The sequence below is a fragment of the Patagioenas fasciata genome, chromosome 2 (genome assembly GCF_037038585.1).
Source record: "Patagioenas fasciata isolate bPatFas1 chromosome 2, bPatFas1.hap1, whole genome shotgun sequence".
Taxonomy (NCBI): domain Eukaryota; kingdom Metazoa; phylum Chordata; class Aves; order Columbiformes; family Columbidae; genus Patagioenas; species Patagioenas fasciata.
This window is the reverse complement of record NC_092521.1, coordinates 135,730,878-135,751,356: the sequence shown is the minus strand read 5'-3', so window position 1 is coordinate 135,751,356 and position 20,479 is coordinate 135,730,878. Positions and strand designations below refer to the sequence as shown.

At 40.1% G+C, this 20,479-nt stretch overlaps 1 protein-coding gene across 1 annotated transcript in view; it reads right to left on the bottom strand.

Moving 5' to 3' along the window:
- Positions 1 to 485: 485 nt before the first annotated feature.
- The window catches only part of RAPGEF5 (Rap guanine nucleotide exchange factor 5), a 158,878-nt gene continuing 138,884 nt past the window's right edge, over positions 486 to 20,479 (bottom strand). The window contains exons 21-26 of the mRNA XM_065832436.2: positions 19,343 to 19,433; positions 16,593 to 16,643; positions 15,401 to 15,488; positions 12,253 to 12,317; positions 7,605 to 7,659; positions 486 to 4,268 (exon numbers count right to left, since the gene is read on the bottom strand). Of these exons, the coding sequence (XP_065688508.1) occupies positions 4,150 to 4,268; positions 7,605 to 7,659; positions 12,253 to 12,317; positions 15,401 to 15,488; positions 16,593 to 16,643; positions 19,343 to 19,433 (469 nt within the window). The 3' untranslated portion in view covers positions 486 to 4,149. The remainder of the gene's footprint in view (positions 4,269 to 7,604; positions 7,660 to 12,252; positions 12,318 to 15,400; positions 15,489 to 16,592; positions 16,644 to 19,342; positions 19,434 to 20,479) is intronic.

Here is a 20,479-nt window from a genome sequence, read left to right as displayed (position 1 = left end):
CAAGTGGAAAGGGTGGAAGGACAGGACAAGCCTCAGCTGCATTACAGCACACTTGCAGCCCATCATGGGCTCTGCCTTCCCCACTGCAGAGCAGCAGAGAGGAAACCACACCAGCAGGGATGCCTGATAACAGGGAAAAGCATTTGCTGTCCTCAGTAAGAGGATCAAGTGCTGATAAGCAAACTCCAGAGGATATCAAGATAGATTTACTCCTCCCCTCTCCCACAGGGACTTCTCATGGTGGCTCCAGACCCCTCTTAGACAGTGCCGTAATGATAAGGCACAGCTGAGACCCTGTTAATATCATCCCTGCTTCTGAAACGTAGTACCAGCAGACAATGGATGAGCAGCTCTAAACAGGTTCAGGCTACTGAGGCACCCACGTGGCAAATGTGAGGGTTCATGGAACTGAATGACTGGAAGTAAAACATTTCCATTAGGAAGAATAAGCACATGTGATACACATGAAGGCACAGAGCCCAGACTTCATCAAGGTAGTTTTTATATTTTTAAAAGCAATATTAAAAAACACTGGAAAATGCAAGATAAGTGTAACAGTTGCTTCTACAAGTTTTAACCTTGTATTGCTTGGCCATTTTGACATATAAATTATTGCTTACTAGCTCTCATAAATACACAACACAATAATATGTACAGAGGCAGACAAGCATGAAATATGAAAACGAAAGCATTGGCAACATTAATTCTGGTAAATCAGATTATTTCATACATACCAGGTCTCATAACGGTGGATAACTACTAGCTGTAGTCCCTGAGAAGTTAGGTAAATACCTTGATTTGGGGTTTTCTATTTTATTACTCTTAATGCAAGCTGACAGCATTATGGCACTTAAAGAGAACGAACAGGCAGATGTTGTTACCTCAGCTCATTGACTTCATCTCAGTATTTAACAGTGTATAAGATGACAATAAATAGGCTATGTAAATAAATATTACTCTGCTAAAATGTTTAGTATTTACATCTTTGTAATTTACAGCAGCACATCTTATTATTTCTCATAACACCTTTTTTTTTTTGCCACTGTCACACAAATGCAATTTATTTCTATCCAAGATGGGGCCAGAATCAAAAAGCTTTGTCATAGAAATATCTAAATTTGATGCAACAAAATCCCACATCAAAGAGGTATAGAGTGACCCAGCTTTTTCCTTTGTTCTGTCTAATTACTCTTCCTAGTTACTAAAGAAAATCTGCAGAGTATTTAACCCCAGGTGTGACTGTGATAAACTGAAATTACAAGATTCATGGACGTCATTCTAACAAAAATGCACTATTGAACGCTTAAGGAAAAAGAAAAAAATCACACAATATCACCAGTGCCAGATCCTGGCACAGGCTGTATAGTGTCCCCTTTCCCTTTCATGGGGTTTACTTCTCGTTCTGCTCCCAGCCACCACACCTTCAACTACTTGCTGGTCTTCAGTCCAGCTCTGCAATACCTCACCTGTTGAACAAAGACTCTGAAGGGCCTTTTCTTAATTAAGACATACTAGCTACAGATTTAGACTGGTCGCCTCGCCTTTATGGTAACAGTTATAAGGTCCATATTTTGTATGTGAAATTGATGCACCCACTTTGGCCCCTCAGACGAGAAATTTATATCCAAGTTACACAGGCCACTATGAAAAGTAGTTTGTAAAGTTTTAAACGGCAGTCTAATTAGCCACAACATAGATAATGATGTTAATGTTGGGTATGTGCCTTCAAACTGATTTTATGCCAGCTGCAAGGGGTAAGCACTGCCTCGCTTAGTATAAAGTTACAGAGGTGCAGATTGCCAATACCTCAGCTGGTTTGAAACCTTCTGGTACAAGTTAACCCATCCATTGACTTCAACCATTTTGAGCTGGCAGAGTGAGGAGCTTTCAAGGTGGCTTTAGCATGCTTTCAAATCAAAGCCTGAGCACAGTCATCTTTCTGCTTCTGATTTTTTTTTTCCCCTTACTTTTTTCCCCTTCTTTCATTTCCTTGTTTTTCATTCTTCTCTGGCACCACTGCTGCTTCACCAGCAGTAACTATCAAAACTATCACAGAGCCAAATGCAGTGAACTGAGAAACAGCCCCGCTTTCTCACCCTAATGCTCCCTCTCCCACAGATTTCAACAGAACAAGTTGTGGACTAGAGTGTTACACCACATGTGCTAAAGCATGCAGGCTGGTCTACAAACAGGCTCCTAAAAATAACACCACAGTAAAAAAGATTTCACAAGGGGGAGCTCAAAACCCAGAAAACCACCCAGGTAATGCGGCCAGGGTGGGAATTCGGGGAGCGCTGTGGTCAGAGGAAGAGCTGCAGTAACACAAGCAAAAAGTGTGTCTGGTTTGTGTTCTTACACTGCAAAAAGGAGCCCGCCACAGCTAGTATACTCATCCAAATAGTTTTGGTCTGTTTGCACAAAAGAATTATTTACAATATGTGCAGTCACATCTACAGAAGAACATAGGAAATTTTTACTCCATGGCCAGCAAGAGTTTATTTTTTTTCTTTTTACTGGGTAAAAAGAAGATTTTTTTTCGAAAAAAAAAAAAAAAAAAAAAAACAAGCAACAAAACAAAAAAAAAAAAAACCATATAGTATTTGATAATAACAAAGTACAAGCAAATACACTTCTGAAACATCTGTTTCCTTTACAATAGATCTATACAATATTTCACAGATGGGAAAACTGAATGCATCCTACAGATTCCGCCCCAGACTATTTATTAAAGCTGTTTGTTGTTTTTTTTTTTAATCCCATTAAACCAGAGATAACACAATGATGAAGAACATGCTACTTCAGTATTCCCACATCTCAGTAAAGGACCGTTTTCTTGGTAGTCTTCCTCATGTGAAAAACATACAATAGAGATGGGCAAGCAATGAAAAGCATCCTCCCTGCTCTGCAAAGAGACCGTGAGTCAGTGTACAAACACATGCCAGGCTGCATGGCATGCTGCACATCGCCCATGGCATTCACTAGATTATTTCAGGGCAACTTCTTAGTGCTGAAAAACAGACCAACAATGATGGTGGTGCTTAGATGCAGGTCAGCTGTGAACAAGACTTTAGAAACGCTGCCTCAGTACATGCCCAGAAGTAGTACTTTTAGCTACATGAGAATTGCTAGGGGAGAGGTGTGAGAGGGACAGGAGCAGTAAAGAGATCCTGATGCTGAGAACCTGGTGTGTTTGCAGGTAATTACACTGGTACCCTGTTAGGTGTACCCTTTTGTTCTTTGAAAACTAGAAGCATCTGCAAATTAGGTGAAGTTTTACCTGCTGAAACAGGAGGTGAGTTAGGAATGCATGTGGATCTAGACATTGTCTCTGAATAGACACCAAGGAGGCTGTAACCCAAGCAGAAAACAAAGCTCCTGCTATAATAATTTGTAACACATTAGCTGCAGGAGCTGATGCTAAATCTGAGACAACTGAAAACAAAGAAAATAACATGTTTTCAGTGTACAAACAATTGTGTCCATAAATTGCAACAAAAGCAGTTTGGCTCCTACAGTGTGTTTTATAAAGCAGATTCTTAAGGGGCCATAACAGCATGAACTGTTTACTGCTGACCTCCACATCACGACGTACTCTTGAGTTTCATCTGGTGTGCTTTCTTTTCGTATTCCCATTCTTGGTTGTCCGCACTTATCTCAAATGAGATCCTCCAGTGGACTCGGGAGAGCTGCACAGATTGCACAGTATTTTTGGCAACGACACTTTGGCAGCCTTGAATTAGCGAGGTACATACTGTGGTGAACTGAGAATCAATTCCCTTGCCGCATGTTGCTTGCTGAAATGTTTTGCTGCTGTGACATGATGATTCCTTTCATTCTAATACTGGCAGAATCTGCATTGAAAGCTAGACTGGACCAAACAATATTTCCACAGAAACCAAGCTCCTTGAGCTCAAAGGATGCTGCTCCACTCCCTCCTGTCCCGGTGACCTGCGCAGATGACACCACGCTTGCCCTGCTGCTCTGTGAGTAGCTCCTTTGCTAGCTCTTGCCTGATTTTCCTGCGTATGTTGTGTGAGCTACTGATAAAACTCAGTAAACTGTTCTTATATAGGGAAGCAACATGCTTGGCATAAACATTCACTTAATTCAAAGTGCTGCAGTTACAAGGTTATACAAAGCTGTGTATGCTCACACTCGTGGCTCAATCCTGTGAGAAAGCTCAAACAGAGCTTGCTGGTTGTCGATGACATGCAGGTGATGGACGTATGGCTTCAGCTCATGATGCTCTTTTGAAGGAACTTCATTGCCTGCAAAACAGGAGAAAGGGGATGGATCAGAAAGCCATGCTCTGTCTGCTTCTCTGTCTTGTATGTTACGAAGTCCCTGGTGTGTCAGCTTGTCAGGTGCTAGACAGTCATAAAAAGACAGCCAGTGATTCAAAGGACTTGTTGAAGTGCAATGCATGAGGTAACAGCTAGATACAGAAAAGAGAAGAAAGAAGTAGGCAATTCTGGGCAGCCAGTATGCACAAATGTGGGACAAGTGGATGGCAAGAACCTGACTCTTCCCAAGTGGAAGATTTACTCCTGCTGGCAGCACAGACAATCTGTCCCCTGTGTGGTGGTTCAAGGTTTCCTTTGTGCTGCTCTGGCAGCTCAATGAGACCCTGAGCAGGGGTGGGTGACCCAGCCTGGAACTTTTAAACAACCTTACCACAAGTACACAAGACAGCAGGCCACATATAATTTCCTCCAGAGCAGGTGAAAGGTGACAGCACAGCAGACGGATACAGAAGCTCTTCAAAGCTGCTCTGACAGGCTCCCATGTTTTGATCTGTTACGCTTTTGATTTCTGATTTAGTAACAGAGCCAAGAGTCATGCTGCCATTTCACAGGAGTTTACATGGCAAGAGGAATTAGCTGTGGAACAGATAAATTGAAGGCTGGCTTGAACAGCAGGTGTTACAAGCTTTACGCCCAACATTGGCTTGTGGGAACTCGCTGCTCATGAAACCCTCCAGCATGGCTGGTGACCAGTGGAAGTAGAAAAGCCAAGCCCATGGCCATGAGACCCATCAAGACAGGCAGAGAAAACAACAAGAAATTTTTCCCACACGTTGGTGACTGCTGACAAGTGAGTGAAGCTTGGAGAGCTCTGTTCTTGTCCATGTCCTCAAGGAATTTTTTAATAACATTACCATAAATTAAAAAAAGAAAACCCCTCAAAATTCCCTGAACCAATCAGCTTAACTCAGACACTCCCTCCCTCTCCTTTGTTTCATGATCATCCTTTTCTCCATGCTCTACAGCTACATCAGACACTTTCCAGGAACCCAGCATCCCTCTTGTTTCTAAAGAGCGCTGCATGGTGCTCTGTAGGTAACGTGGGATGTCAGTGCAGCCAGTTCTGCTTGTGGCTCCTGGGCAGCTGTTTGTGTCTGAGCAGCTATCTAACTTGAGAAATGTGGGAGAGAACAGGACAACATGATAAATTTGTGTCGGGATACAGAGATGACCTTTCCGTTCTGAGGGAATAGGATCCCAGCAGCTGTGCTGAATGTACTGCAAAACACTTGTATTTCTTATTAATACCTGAAATGATAAGAGCTCGAACCATGTTATTTTCTCAGGCTGCTTTGCCTGGTTTTGGAAATGCTACTATCTGTTTTCAGGATTTAAGATATAAAAATGTTATTTCCATTAAAAAGGCATTTCAGTCTTGCTTGGAACCTAACCAGTTTCTAATCCAGAAAGACTTTGGCCTGCAAGCTTAATACACATGGTACAGTTCATAAACAATAATAATATTTCTTGCTTAGTTTTGTTTCAATTCTTTTGTACAGTGAGAGGCCTGCTGCTCTTAGGTCAATCTGGGAACTGATGCAGTAGAAAGATTCACATTCCTGAGAGCAAAATAAGCCCACTAGAAAAGGAAACTGTCCATAAAGTCTCAATAAATATTCAGTGAATTCATTTCATGCCTAAACGAATTTAAGAAAAAAAAAAATGCCTACAGGGATGTCTGTATAAGCTGCTTTTTAAATGTCAGCTCCACCATAAATCAAGTCTTTGGTAAAATAAAATAACAATCATGTACTTCAAACTACTAGATTATATGATAAATCTCAGGTATTAACCTTGGATTTATGTTGCAACACTTACAAAACCACTTGGAAAAAAAGGCAAAAAACAAGATGAAAGATTTGCAGAGAAGCTGTAAAATAAATTCACATCATTAAAAGGAACCGATGCTATATTTTATAATACCAAACAAGAGGCATTCTAACTTACAGAGGCATTGTTTGGATTAATCAATATTTCCTTCAGCATCTGGTTTAACAGAACAAAAACAAAAGGCACATCCTTCTCCCTTTACCAGTCTCCCTCTCTTTAACATATATATATATTTAAATATATAAATATATAAAATAACACAAGAACCATAATACTGAGCAGCCTTTGTTTTTTAAAAGAAGACTGTACATACACATGCTAATTCTATAGAACAAATGTTCAACAAAGTTCTTAAAAATACTTATCATTCTCCGCGGTTTTAATACACAAGGCTGCAGCATGGTTCTGAACTTCTCTTCGAAAAGGAGGCTCTAGTGGCCTCAATAAATGACATGTTTAGTGGGTTTGGCTTAAAAACTAACCACTTCCTAAAATAGTGTTGTGTTTATCCCCCCTCCTGTGTTTAACCTCTGCAGAGAATGAGAAATGCTGGGAAGGATTAAAACAAGGTGTCTCTTCTGTGAACAGCAAAACGAAGTGAGCTGGGGTCTTCTGGCATGAGGTCCCTTAGGGTTGGATTCTCTGGTGGATACTAAGGTGAAAACACAAAATAAGTCTTTTGTGCAGCTGAGGGACTTGGGACCATTCCCATCAGCATCGATCCTCCGGGGTCTAAAGCAGGCAGAGCTCTTTGCAGGCTTCCCCTAACAGAGGTATGAACACAACCCCCTCGTTTCTACCTAGTCACCTACTTCAAACTACTTTCACCAAACCCACAGGATCTCAGTGTCATCAAGACTTCTACTGTTTTGTGAAATGTCCTTAAGAACCCAAACTAAGCAAACAATTGCTCTTGGTGAAAAGCTGTGGTGATAAATACCATCTTTTAGCTACTGGAAGCCAAGAGAGCTGTGAATCCATCACCAAAACACATAGACTAGCAGGAGACTGGGCCAACTTGGTTATAGCTGGGAAAGTGAGAAGCATGTACATCAGAGGCTTCCATTATTAAGTGCAGCTGGCACAGATCTTACACACTATTTTGATGAGATGATAATTTTTGCAGGAAAATAATTTCTAAAAAAATTTGGAAGCTGTTTCTACAAACATTTTGTAAAGTAAAACTTCATCCAAATGTGGTTTCTGTTATATTGAGCTTCCAACAACGATGCCCCTTCTTGCCAGTTGGTTAAATAATTGTCAATCATGTTTTGCTGCTGTAATAAACATAAACAAGCGTAAAGAAAGCAGGAAAAAAAAACCAAAAACAAAACAAAAAACAAACCAACAACAACAAAACCACAAACAAACAAACAAAAACCACACACACAAAAAAAAACCAAAAAAAAACCTACAAAAACCCTTGAGGCTGTACAAAGGCAAAATAAGTAGCAAATTTTGGCTACTCACCAAACTGGTTATTTCTGCAATGTCTCAATGACCGAACAGTATCTGCAATCATGTGCTGTAAAGAGAAGATATAAAACATCACTGCAAAAATCTCAGATGGAGTCTGTGATTAAATAAGCATGAAAAATTCACCTTGTCCTACACTGCACAGCAAAAAGCAACTGTAGTAAGGCAGAAAACGAAGACAGCGGGAGAGAAACTTTGCTCTTTGTCTTAGTGATAACAGATGATGAAACAGGGTTAGTCTAGAAGGTCCTTACTGATATCACAGAGATGAAATGAGAACAACTCCCTAAGAGCCTATGGAAAGTGGGAATGAAAAACAGCCAAACAAATGCTTATTTTCATTCCCGTGACTTTTATTAAACTGCAAGCCTGCAGCCGGGAAGTCCTGTGGACTGGGTGGGTGATCCTGGGTCCAACCTCCAGCTTTAGTGCATTATCCAGGGCATTTGATAGTCTGCACCCTCTACTTCTGTCTCTCCACGTGTCTGCACTCTCTCCTTCTGTCTCCACGTGTTGTCCAATTAGACTGTAAGCCCTTTTGTGGCACAGACTATGCCTCAGCATATATTTGTATAATACCTAGCACACTCAGGCACCAGTATCAGCTAGGTAGTTTTCTGCAGTACGGTAACAAATATAAAAACCTGGCCCATAGCCTAAATGCTGCAGAGCAAGCATCCCGACATCTCATGCAAACACGCACCAAATAAGACTATAGTGTAGGTATGCTATTTTAAGAAAAGATGGTGCTAACAGGGATACTGGTCATTTGCTTAGATTAAGCAGAAGAAACAAAAGGTTCAAGTTTGATTTCTCATTCAGGCTTGGGTCTTCAACTTACAAAAACTGGAATTGTTCACTATAAATCAATGGAGAGTATGCATTTTCACCCATAAAGTTCTTAAGGCATTACTTTTTTTTCCCTTTATTTGACTGCTTCTGTGGCAACTCTTCACCCAATCTAGTAACTAATTAAAGCAAATTTCAGTTAACAGGAATTGTATAATAGCTCATGTAAACAGCTGATGCTCTTCTCACATCTCCCTCAAAAATAAACAGAGGTGGAAAGGATTAACTGTCTTGAGCAAAGTATGCTTAAGACCAGAATGACGCAGAACAGCTCATCTCTCAATACCCTGGGAGTGGCTTACAAGACTTTTACATAGAAAAGCTTATCACAAGAGCACATTTAATGGGAACTTCATATTCCTTTCATCAGTGAATCAAAATAAATTTTCTTGTTACCCACTGTGCTTTATTTGCCATGAAATCATGCAATCTCTCGTGCTGATATTCTTACACTGATTATAATGAACTTCTAATGAGATGATCTAGATTTCATGACCAATAGTGTGAGTACTGTGAGAGCTACAACTTCTACCAATGCTGCTGCTGTGATGTTTTCCAACTGATAACCTTTGCGTCTGGTTTTTAGAAGTAAGAGAGACCACACTATCACACACATTGTCATTCTTTGCTGTTTCTTCTTTGTAGTCATTCAGAGTAGCGGTCCATCTCAAGACTGGCTCCTAAGAATCCCTTTATGTAACACTCTCTTAAAGCAGAATCCCAAATCTCCTGGCTTTAATAGTCTAATTAGGCTAATTTCTCTCTGTCCATTTTCAACTCTCTGGGATGCAATTCTAATACAGAAGATCAGCCAACTGATCTGCAAAGCAAATGCTGTTTCCTGACTGCTTAAACAGATGCTTTCGTACAGTTAGGGTGATGAGTAAAACACATTTCTTGTGGCCTTTCAACCCACAGGATCATTAGCACCCCTTTAACTGAAGATAGTGAAAAACTCAGGATTGGGAGTTACTCAGATATTTGAGGGATGGAGGCTGAGAATCTTCAGCTGAGTGTTCACACTCCTTACAGTCAAAGGCACTAGGTAAGAAAGCGTTATCTAAAACAGTAATGGCCATTGACCTGTATTGGAGTTTGCTGAAGCATGGCTAAGACATTGATAGGATATGGGTGACAGCTGACTAGAGAAAAAAAAACTTGAAGAAGCCCCATTTCAGTGAAGCAGCTCAGTAAATATCATGGAAATACCCTGAGATGCATAAGACCATGTTTTCGTTTATTCCTTCAGATTTAGTTGAGGAAGTGGGTATGGTACTAAATATCAACCTAACACTATTCTAGCGTTTACCCAGCATGGAGCTAGATGAACCACTGCAATCCCTTCAACTTTTGCTAAAACCAGGTAGCATTCCTGAGTTTAAAAAAAAAAAAATAATTGTCTTCTCTTTGCAAATTCCCTTTTTTATATTTTGAATTAACTCTGTCTTCACTGCAATCATGTCATGTCAAACCAAGTTCAGTTACGGTAGGATTCTTGAGGCCATGATGGTCTAAGAACAAAACAGAAGCAGGGATTGTAGCAAGAGAGAATATATTTAATTAAACCAACTGACAGTTAGAAAATCAATGGTTTAGACTGACAAGTCCTCCTTTAGGTGAGACGTTTAATGCAGAAAAGAAATATTTCAAAATACTGATCCAAATGGAGACATGAGAGACTATCCTTGCTTTGAAATTCATAAGTAGAAATTCTATGCATTTATGACAGTAAGTTCCTTCCCCAAAGCAATAATCTGCTATGGTAGAATAATTTTTTCTTTTTCTGCTACAGCAAATTTGCAGGTGAGGTTCAGTGGCTTGATCCAAATCAAGCAGGAGTCAATGTCAATCCTAATTTTTCACAGCAGAGGCTATAAAGTGCTCAGCACAGTACAGAACACCAAGGAAGACATTCTTCCTTTGGACAAAGCCCTTATAATTAAAAAAGAAACACAAACTGATGAATACATGATCATGTGTGATGCATCTTGTTAGTAAGTTCATGTTTATTGACCTTAGCATCCAAACAAACCAGTGTGATGTGTGTGGTGCCTGAGTTTCCACTCATATTTAAATCTCTCCTAAGCCCCCACTTCCTAAGCTTGCACTACTGCCTGCATTCATACGTACACAGGGGTTCATGAGACGGCACATTCCTGAGAGCGTGATCTGACTAATAATTTGGAGGAAGTGTCAGTTTGAACAATCCTCACCCCACCACCATCACCTCAGACTCTCCTCCCCTACCCTGCACCATTTAAAATGCCCATTATCCATTTGCATGGAAAAGGTGAAATCCTGCCTCACTGAAGTCAATTAGCAAAGCTCCCACTGCCTCTGGAGACACAATGGTGACAGAAGGACAGGAAATCTTACCCAGTAAGCCCAGCATACACTTAGCATATACACTTAGCATATACACAGTTCAACAACAAAAGAACAAATTAACAAGGTCTGGCTAAAATTGGAACAAGAATCAGATCCTACATGTTTGCTAAATAAATATATGGGTCAGGGCAGGGATTTTAGTAACAATTATTGCACATCAAGGGCTAGTTTAATTTACATGTTAATTGGATGTACTTCCAAGAGGCAATGAAGAAGAACATGCTAATGAGTTTTATGCAAACACCGAAAGGCCAAACAGTTAATGGACTTGGGACAAAAAAACCTTTCCTTAAGTGCAAATCAGTGTTCCTGTAAAGTCTGCAACAAGAAAATGTACAGAAATCAAATAGAAAACACAAAAAGAGGACCTCAGGTTCAAAAGTCAAAGCCTACATCTGCTTGCAAGTTGAAAGATAACATTATGATACATTATGACAGGACATGAAAATAAGTTTAACATCTGGTTCATTAATAACTCTGTGGTTGCATGTTCATTCTGAAACAAGTGTAAACACATAGAGAAAATAGTTGGGAACAATTCACCAGGCACAGCCATCTGGCCCAATGGTCTCATGGCACATCTAGAGAAACTGGGAAGAACATTTTGGATTTTGGTTTCTTGATGAAATTCTCCAGGCCACCAAAAAAAAAAAAAAACCAACAAAACAGTCTCTCCACCACTGTTCAGATATATAAACTGTGGCTTTCAGTGCTATGAAAATGTTATCAACAAAGAAACAAAATATGCAAATTAGAGAAATCAAACTTCTGCCAGTAATATCATGCCAGAGTGGATGTTATATGATGTCTAAAGTAGATGTGGCCAAAGATGCAATGTCAGCAAGTGCCCTTCTACATAAAAGTTAGTCTAGTGATATTTACAATCAGCTTAATTCCTATTTCAGGCATTATTTACTTCTTAAGTTTACCTAGATCAAAAAGTTTACTTTTGTTTAAGATCTGTGGAATGAGCATACCAGTGGCAGGTGACAAACTAGAGAAACCTTTTCTTTAGTGCCTTGAGGAAAAAAAGGAAACTTAACTCTTGAGAAAGCTAAAGCAGGAGATCTAAACTGAGGGGAAATAGTCCACAAAGTGGTGCAAAGGAGGGAAAACTCAGTGGATCGTGGCACCAATGTTGGCCACCAGTGGCTTAGCCATTTGGCACAGAACTGGGGGAGGAAAAATAAAAGAGCAGAGGAAAGGGCCAGGAGAGATAAACTATTGGCTGTTTTATCCTGTTTACTACACTATCCCACCCCTCTGTTTACTACACTTTTCCACCCCTGTTTACATCTTCCCAATTCAGCCAGAAGAAAACATTTAGTCTTGCAAGATAAGAAAGGGAAAGGGAAGAAGAGAACGTGAATCTTTTTGAAAAACAGGAAAGACAAAATTAGCTTACCAGCTTTTCAAAATTAACAAGGTTATCCAGAAAAGTTTTATTTCCTTCGTGGATGAATGTTACATCTGGAAAACATAAAGGAAAAAGAATTATTTTTCATGGTTTTGTTTGTTCTTTAATATAAAGAAAAAAAAAAAGAGGAAAATATCCTGTTAAGGACTGAGACAATACTTTAGGACAAGGGAACAAAAGCCTGGTACAGTGACGTGCAGAGATTATCAGATAGAAACACTATGTACACATCCTAAAAAGAGGATTTTCAAGTGGAAACGTGGATTTCTCATTAAACCTGGTCTGTGTTACTCCTGGAGCGCATATGTGTCATGCAGAGGACGGCAGGGAGCAGGCAGGGACACCAGAGGGATGGGTCTTGTGGCATGTCCACTCTTCCCACCCTGCATCATCCAGCCAGACACACTGCCCACGGCCATGCCCAAGCTGGGGCTGTCCTGTCCCTGAGCCTGGACTTCCATGGACACAGAACTACCAGATGCTGGAGTCAGCTCTGACACTTGATCCTTGTGAGTCTCTTCCAACCCAGGACATGCTATGGTTCATCTCTTTGTGGGACACAATGACTCTGAAGTCCTCTCCAGAGACACGAGCTACAGCAGTGGCCAGCCAGGGAGGTTAAACACAAACCACCAAACTGAAGTTCAAAGCCTTGAAACAAGCATCATGGCTAGTGAAAAAACCACTTTTACACAGTGTTGGAGAGAATTTGTGAAGGCAACAAAAAGGTCAGTGAGAGGAAAAGGAAAAGGTTTATATTTGGCTCCAGGAAGAGAGCTGAACACAGTGTAATGAACTGGAGGTAAGGGACTATCAGGTGAAACAAATGTTGCTAAATTAAGATCACAATTGAAATAGTAGCTTGAGGTAATTTTCTCCATTTTTTTACCACATATTAGGACACAAAGTGAGACCTGTCTCGGACATGAAGTACTGAGGACATGGACAGATTCCCTGTGGGGACTGAAGCTTTGAGTCTGATAGTGCATCCTCCAGGTTGCTGAAAATGCCAGCAGAAGCCTCACCACCATACACCCTATGAGCTCCCTGCTGGCTGTGTGGACATTCAGGAGTACCAGGAGTACACAGCACTACTGTAATGAGATGGCACTCCAATATCATTACTTCTTAAAGGTCACAGCTGTTTCTGCCAGCAGGCAAATGGCACACAGTAAACAAGCAACATCTCCCTCTCAGCAGAGGTGCCAACCTTCAACCCACCAGTCTAACTGCGCATCTCAGCATTTGTCCTGTGCTCATCTCTAGGAATGCTCACTTGGTCCCCCAGTTTTGGGGGATTTTATGCCTGGAAACCTGCAGCTAATGCTGGAGGATGCTTTTGGCAAGCAGGATGCCTGCCTGGCCACACCAGGTCCAGCCAGCACCCCTGAGTAAGTGGGGCAAGCACAGTACAGACTGGGGATGCCTCCAACACCTCTCTGCATCTGGGCAGCATCCTAAAAATCAGGGGGGAAGGAGGGAGCAGGATCTTCTGCACCTTCTTTGTTGGGCTGCTTTGGAGCACCCAGGGAAAAGGACCGGGAGAGGACATGGCTTCAGGACACAAGGCACTACTTGTCTCTATATTAACACCATTCAAAACCATCGGTCACATTTAATGAACTTCTACTGGAAGCAGAAATTTTCACACAGTTTTTTAAGCCAATGGCAGCAATGTGTATATCTCTAAGGGTGGAAGGAACAGAAATTTGCTTTGCGGCGAACAGCTAAGAGTCTAGATAAATCAGTTGCATCTGAGCTAGGTTGTAAGGGTACATCACAGTGTTTTATCACACATTTAAAAAATCTGCCTGATTTTTCAAAAGCTGTATCTGTGAGCTGGAAGAGAGCTCAGCATTTAAATTTAATTAACTTTAAAAGGACACTCTGAAGTTATTTTTTATAATTAAAGGCTATTAATGATTTTCATATTTTTCTTGAAACTACTTTTGTTTCTCTTGTGTCAAAATAGGGTAGTTTGTTGAGTTACTAATGATTTCTATGTTATCAATGCTGATTTTATTGGTCTTGGAAATAATGTTAATACAAACATGCTTGACATGGAATAAAGTCCTTCGTACTGTGCAATACTTTGGGAATTACCAACTTTGGCAACATCTCCTTACGGATCACTGTACTGAAGAATATTACCAAATTATTCTGCAAGGCCTCCTCGCTGTCTCAAATACATTTTAGAGACACGAATGCTGCTTATGTGCCTGTTCCTATACACCATCTTGTAGTGTTGTGTAAGCATTGTGCTATGAGTTATTTAGGTTTGTTGGCTTTGTTTGCAGGCAAGACATACTCAAGAAAGAAAAAAAACACTTCTTTTGAAGCCTTGATAATTGTATCCATCTGAATGAATGCAAACTCCTTTGATGTGTGCAAAGAGGGGAATTGTCTGATGGCTCCTGAACTGTCACCAACTGATCTGGAGAACTATCTTCAAACAGTTTACACTTGCAGCAGCAGCAGGTTGGAATAAACAGCCTAAAGAGAACACTTTTGGAATACAGGACTAATCAAATGAATTTGCCATGTTCAAAGACAAGGCAATTAATAATTAATGACTCAGAGACAAGAGAATATTTGAAATACCTTCCACTTAATTAGCTACTCAGCTTACTGCATTAAGTAGTTTTATTTTATTTTTTAATAACAGGATTTTAGTTATCTTTCAGACCTAGGAAAGACTTGACAATTCCCTCCCCTCAGGACAGAGAGATGGGGCAGGTTCTGCCTTCAGGATGACACCAGGTAGCTTCACCCCTGAGAGGATGACAAGCACCTTGGCCCAGCAGCATGCCCAAGGCCGCTTGTACAGGTGCTCCAAGCCCCATCCAGGGGCTTGCAAGGTCCCACTTCTCCACCAAAGAGGATGTGATCAAAGTGATGGCACACTGCTCTATCCATGCCTCGTGAGAAGGTACTGAAATTTGAAAAGAAAACCTGTGTGGAAATTTTTAGTTTCCCCCATCTTAGAAGACACCTGTCAATTACCCAGACCAAGCGGTATCTTGTAGATACTACTACATCTGCCACACACTTATCATAAGGCCACCTGAAGGAAAAATCACCTTACACTTATTTTAATTAACCACAATGAAGAAGAGCAGCCGAGCTTTAACATTACCTTTCAGAAGTAAGGGCATGAAGGGGATTTTTGGAGATTTCATTTTCTTGAATGCATCTCTGTAAGCTTTGTGATTCAGAGAAGGGTCCTACAAAAACATTTGGGTAATAAAGAGAAAAATCAATAGGCTATAAAAAGAGCAATTCTAAATCCATTACGGACTTATGATCTGAACATGATTTAGGTATAAAAGGTTTCTTCAGGAAACGAGGTAGATAAAGGTTTTCTAAGCTAGGTGACTTACTAAACTCAATAGGAAACATAAACAGTGAAAGGAATAAAAGCAATTACATTCCTCCAGATGAAGCAATGCTAAAATGGGAGTACGCTGCAGAATAGATTCACTGGGACTGCTCTGAAATTTCTCCACAAATCTATATGAGCAAAGTCTCTTTGGCTTACTATCTACCACAAAATGTATGCCAGAATGTATTGCTGATGACTTTTTTTCTTAAAAACAAACAAACAAACCAGTCACACAGCAAACAACAATAAAAAAATCCAAAAAAGAACTGCTTTCAGATCAATGGAACATATTGGATATTTTCAAAGAAAATAAGAGAGTATGTTTCAGTGGTGTTATGTAAGTAATCCAAAACCTCATCTCAATTTCCCACATAAATGAATGTTTTTGTACATCTGCTCACACACAATCTTGAAAACACAGTAATTGATAAAGGATTCTAAGTACAGAAGCGTGACAACTGTTAGCGGCTGGATCTCATGTTCCCCGCGCCAGGCAGTGATCTCACTGCTATGACAGCCAGAGGGAACACTTGTTTATTCAGCTTTGATAATGGTGACAAAGACCTTTAAGCCCTGGATTTTGATATTTTATTTCTTTTTCTTAAACTTTAGCTTTCCACCTTTTTCCTGATCTGCAGTATGTTGCTTTGGATAAAAGCTGATTAACCACCAGAGCAAAAGAACAGGTTCCAAATTGATACTGGGGAACTGACACTACCTTTGCCTCTCTCTGCCCTTCCTCCAGCTGTCAGGAATACAGCCTTTTTCCTTTTTGTGTTTGGAGACCACCTCTGAGCTCTGGTGAGCTGCCTGGCCTTTGGCAAATCACAGATGTGACATGACAAGATCCAGTTCCAGATAATGACAGGCAGCCTCCAAATCAATGGGGAAGAAGGAAGGCAGGTAAAGACAAGCAAAGCCATTCTGCTGTCAACACCCTACTTACCGTCAAACTTTCAAGTTCAGTAAAAAGTTTCTTGAATTTCCCAGGAATTTTCTGAAGTGAGGAAAACAGAGAAGAAAAAAAAAAAATGATTAAAAAAAAAAAAAAAAGCAAACGAACCGCTACAGACATAGGCAGAAAAATGCTGAGGCATTTTTTTCCATGAGCCTTTTGTGGGTGAAGTGCCTGCTCTAAGCCCCAACAGGCCACTTTCTGAGAGACTTAACCTCTATTCCTCAGCTCCAGGAGCCCTAATTACAGTCCATGTTCAGGGAGATGCCAGAGAGGCACCAGACCCTGCAGGCTCACCTCAAGGACCTGCAACCCTCTTTTATGGAAACTGCTTCTTAGCAGCTGTTTTTATTTTCTTTCCTAGCTTCTGTGTCTGTTGCATTTACCTTAATATCCGAATCAAGTCAGAAGTAGTGATACAGGCTGAGAATTCAGACACTGTGATCACATGAAGGTTAAATCACTTGTTGTAACCAACCTTCCCCTAAAACACAAGTTTTAGAAATTAACAGGAGTAACACTGTGTTCTGTTTGATACACTGCCCCCAGGGCTGACCAATGTTACTACTGGCCCATGCTGGTGCCAAAGGACGATAACTCTCCTTAAAAAACTATTACACTGCCTCTGGTATCTCATCCTAGTCCCATGGGAGGCACACAAAGCACCTTCCGAGGGAGCCCAGGCACAAACTACTGTCTTGCCCCATATAATGTCACCTGCTCTGCTCCACAAGCATCTGCTTTTTGGATTCACCTCATTGCACTCAAAGGAATCATTCTTCAGTTTGAATTTTGCTGCTGCATTCTTCAGACTTAAAGAATGGTGCATAGGCCTTAAAGCATGTCTACTTTTTCCAACCATACTAGTTAGTCTAGCAGAAGATATTGCTTCCTAGTACAAATCTTGCCATGCCTTTGTCCTTAGAACCTGACAGCCACAATGACACTACCAAGAGAAAAGAGATTTAGAACAATTAAGATAAGTGGATGTGCTGTATGATTAAAATGCTAAAATAACTGAACATGAAATCACAATTGCAAATTTTTAATATCTTCAATCAGGGGAAGTTAGGCTCATTAAAATACTGCATGCTCTGAAAGAATATCCTTGGGAACATACTACTTATTTAGGAATTCAAGTGAAGAACCAATATAATTGAGTGTCTTAATTGTTGCTTAAATTTATATGGCTTCATCTACATGTGTAAGTAATTATAATTAATTTATAAACATTCCTCTACTTTCCAGAAGTCACATTACTAATGCAAATAGCCTTCTGCTTTTGAAATTTCCAGTGCAGTAAAGTTTTACAAATAAATAAATAAAAAAGCATGTGAGTTGATAAATGTTTTACACACAGAAACGTGACGTATTTACATTGATACATATGCAGATGCACTCCTTGTTCTGGCAAGCAATATATTCTGCTTCTCCTGAGAGAAGCCCACTAGCAGTGCATGAGCTCCAGAGGTCTCAGCTCAGAGCTGAGTTCTGCATTGTTTCTGTGCAGGACAGATCTACAACACAGCCACCGGGTGCCTTTGACACAATATTTAGTCCCTTCCACTCTGCTACCAAAACTCAGAGAAATGGGAGGAAGGCAACCCAATAAGAGCAGGTGAAGGCAAATGTTCCCTAGTGGGCAAGGCATTTTAAAAGTAGTAGATACAAAGAGTTTTTGTATCATCATCCTCAGGTATGTATTCTTTAACGTTTTTGCTTTACCTGTTATTTAGATAGCTCCTCTAAGACCCTATGATCTCCCCACAGAAGCAGTCACTGTCCTTGTTTCTCTACGTACAAAAGCCATGGACATGGGCAGTGATGTTTCCATATGCATGATTTCAGCTAAGGGGAAGACTTTGCCCCAGACATTGTTAGGTGGTTTTGCAAGTCTCCGATGGCCATTTGGTTTAAGCTGTAAATGCTCAAAAGCACCTCCAAGGCAAGAGATCACAGCCATTCTCTGCCACTTTGTATTACAGGTGGACATTTTTTAAGCACTGCCTGCTTCTGGTGTTAGGGGCATGAAGTTTCACCACACTAGATTACTCCTTCCTCAATTTTTGGTTCATCAACAGATATATTAATAGTAAGTTTGCAGATACTACCATATGATAATTTACTTGGATAGAACAGAAAATCCACAATAGAAACACAGGTGCCAGTGGGACTCTCTCTAAACATCCCATGCTCTGCCTAGCAACCAGTAGCTCCTTTAGCAGATAATCTCTGTTCTCCAGTATGTTCCTTATTCATGGCCCATTTCCTAACTTTTTTGTTCAAGATGAGTAGTTGCAAAAGAGCTGATAAGGGACAGTTAAAGAGGATTTATTTCTACTTTGGATTATTTTTTTTTTAATGAAATTATTCCATAATCAGATATTAATTGTTTGGAGCCACCTTTGTAAGATTTTCTGTTCTGACATCTTCTTAAAACAACAGGATAATTTATCCAACTTGTTTTTGTGGGTTTTTGTTTGTTTGGTTTGGTTTTGTTTTTAAGGAGTAAGATCTCCTTACTTCTTATTTAAAAGCTGTAGAAGGACACATTTAGTTTTATTTGAACAGCTGTGTATCTAAGGTTTCAGGTCACAGAGAAGTTTCTTCGCCAACACTTGCTCCCTGTTTGATTTCAGCATGAAGCCCCAATAATTAGAAAGAAAAGGTAATTCACTGGAATACAACCTTTGTGAGAAATGGTTTTGACAGGGGCTAAAAGATACAAAGATGCATCTTACCTCCCAGGTTTGAGACAGGCGGCTGACAGATGCAGTGTTGAGACCCATAACAATAGCAAAGAATGAATTCAAATTTCTTTGGGCTTTACAGCTGTGGAATAAAAATATGAACACTGTATTCTGAATTTTTGTACTCAGAATCAGAGATAAACGGAATGCACAGGTATCCTAGGTTACTGAGTCCCATTTCAACCCTCAGCACTAACATACAATCATCTTGCACATAATGAACTCATTAAATGTCCTCTCATGACCACCTGCAGTCTAGGTGATGGTGTCTCTAAGAAGTTTTTCAGCAAATGTTCCACTGTCTCATCAACCCTGTTGTTGGCAGGTTATTTTTTTCCCTTGGCTGTCAAAAGCAATTTTCCCTTTTCAATGTTCAAGTTACTCTCAGCTGTCCTTTACCATACAGAATAATTCCTTGACCCCTATTCTATTGCATTATAAATATTTTCATTCCCTTTTTCATCTTTTCTGTAAATTGTACATCATTGGTTCCTTCAGTTTCTCTTTGTGGTCATGGCCTGCAATCTACTTTTCCACGTTGTTATTATCCTTCATTGAATTTTTTGTAATTTATTTTAACTTTTCTCTCATGCATTTCCTTCTAACCAAGGAGATGTTGTGAGGGAAGGAGAAACATAATTACTGCTTTGGCTCTAAGTTCTTACACCTTTTTCCTACACAAGTACGAAACAAATACCAAATTATTTATTGGGAACAGCATCACACTTTGTCCTTGCCTTTAATTTGTCATCTATTATCACCCAAGGACCTCTGTCACAGTACTGTTCTTTACAATCATGCATTTATTTCTTCAGCTCAGTATTAGCATTCCCTAGCTGAATTACTTTGCATCTATCTAAATTAAATCTTATCCTACTGTTGTTTGCACATGCCACCAGACTCCTCAGATCATTCCTTTTTTTTCTATCCACCAATGCATTTGCAATCCCTCATCATTTTTATTGTATGAAAATCTGATTAATGTTCAATTTACATATCCCTATAAATCAGTTGCAGTAAGCACTGGTTCCAAAATAGTTCCCTACATAATTTCCTTGATACCTCTGTGCTTTGACATTTTACTATATATGATCAGACCCTCCTTATTTCTAGTCCATTAGGAAATCT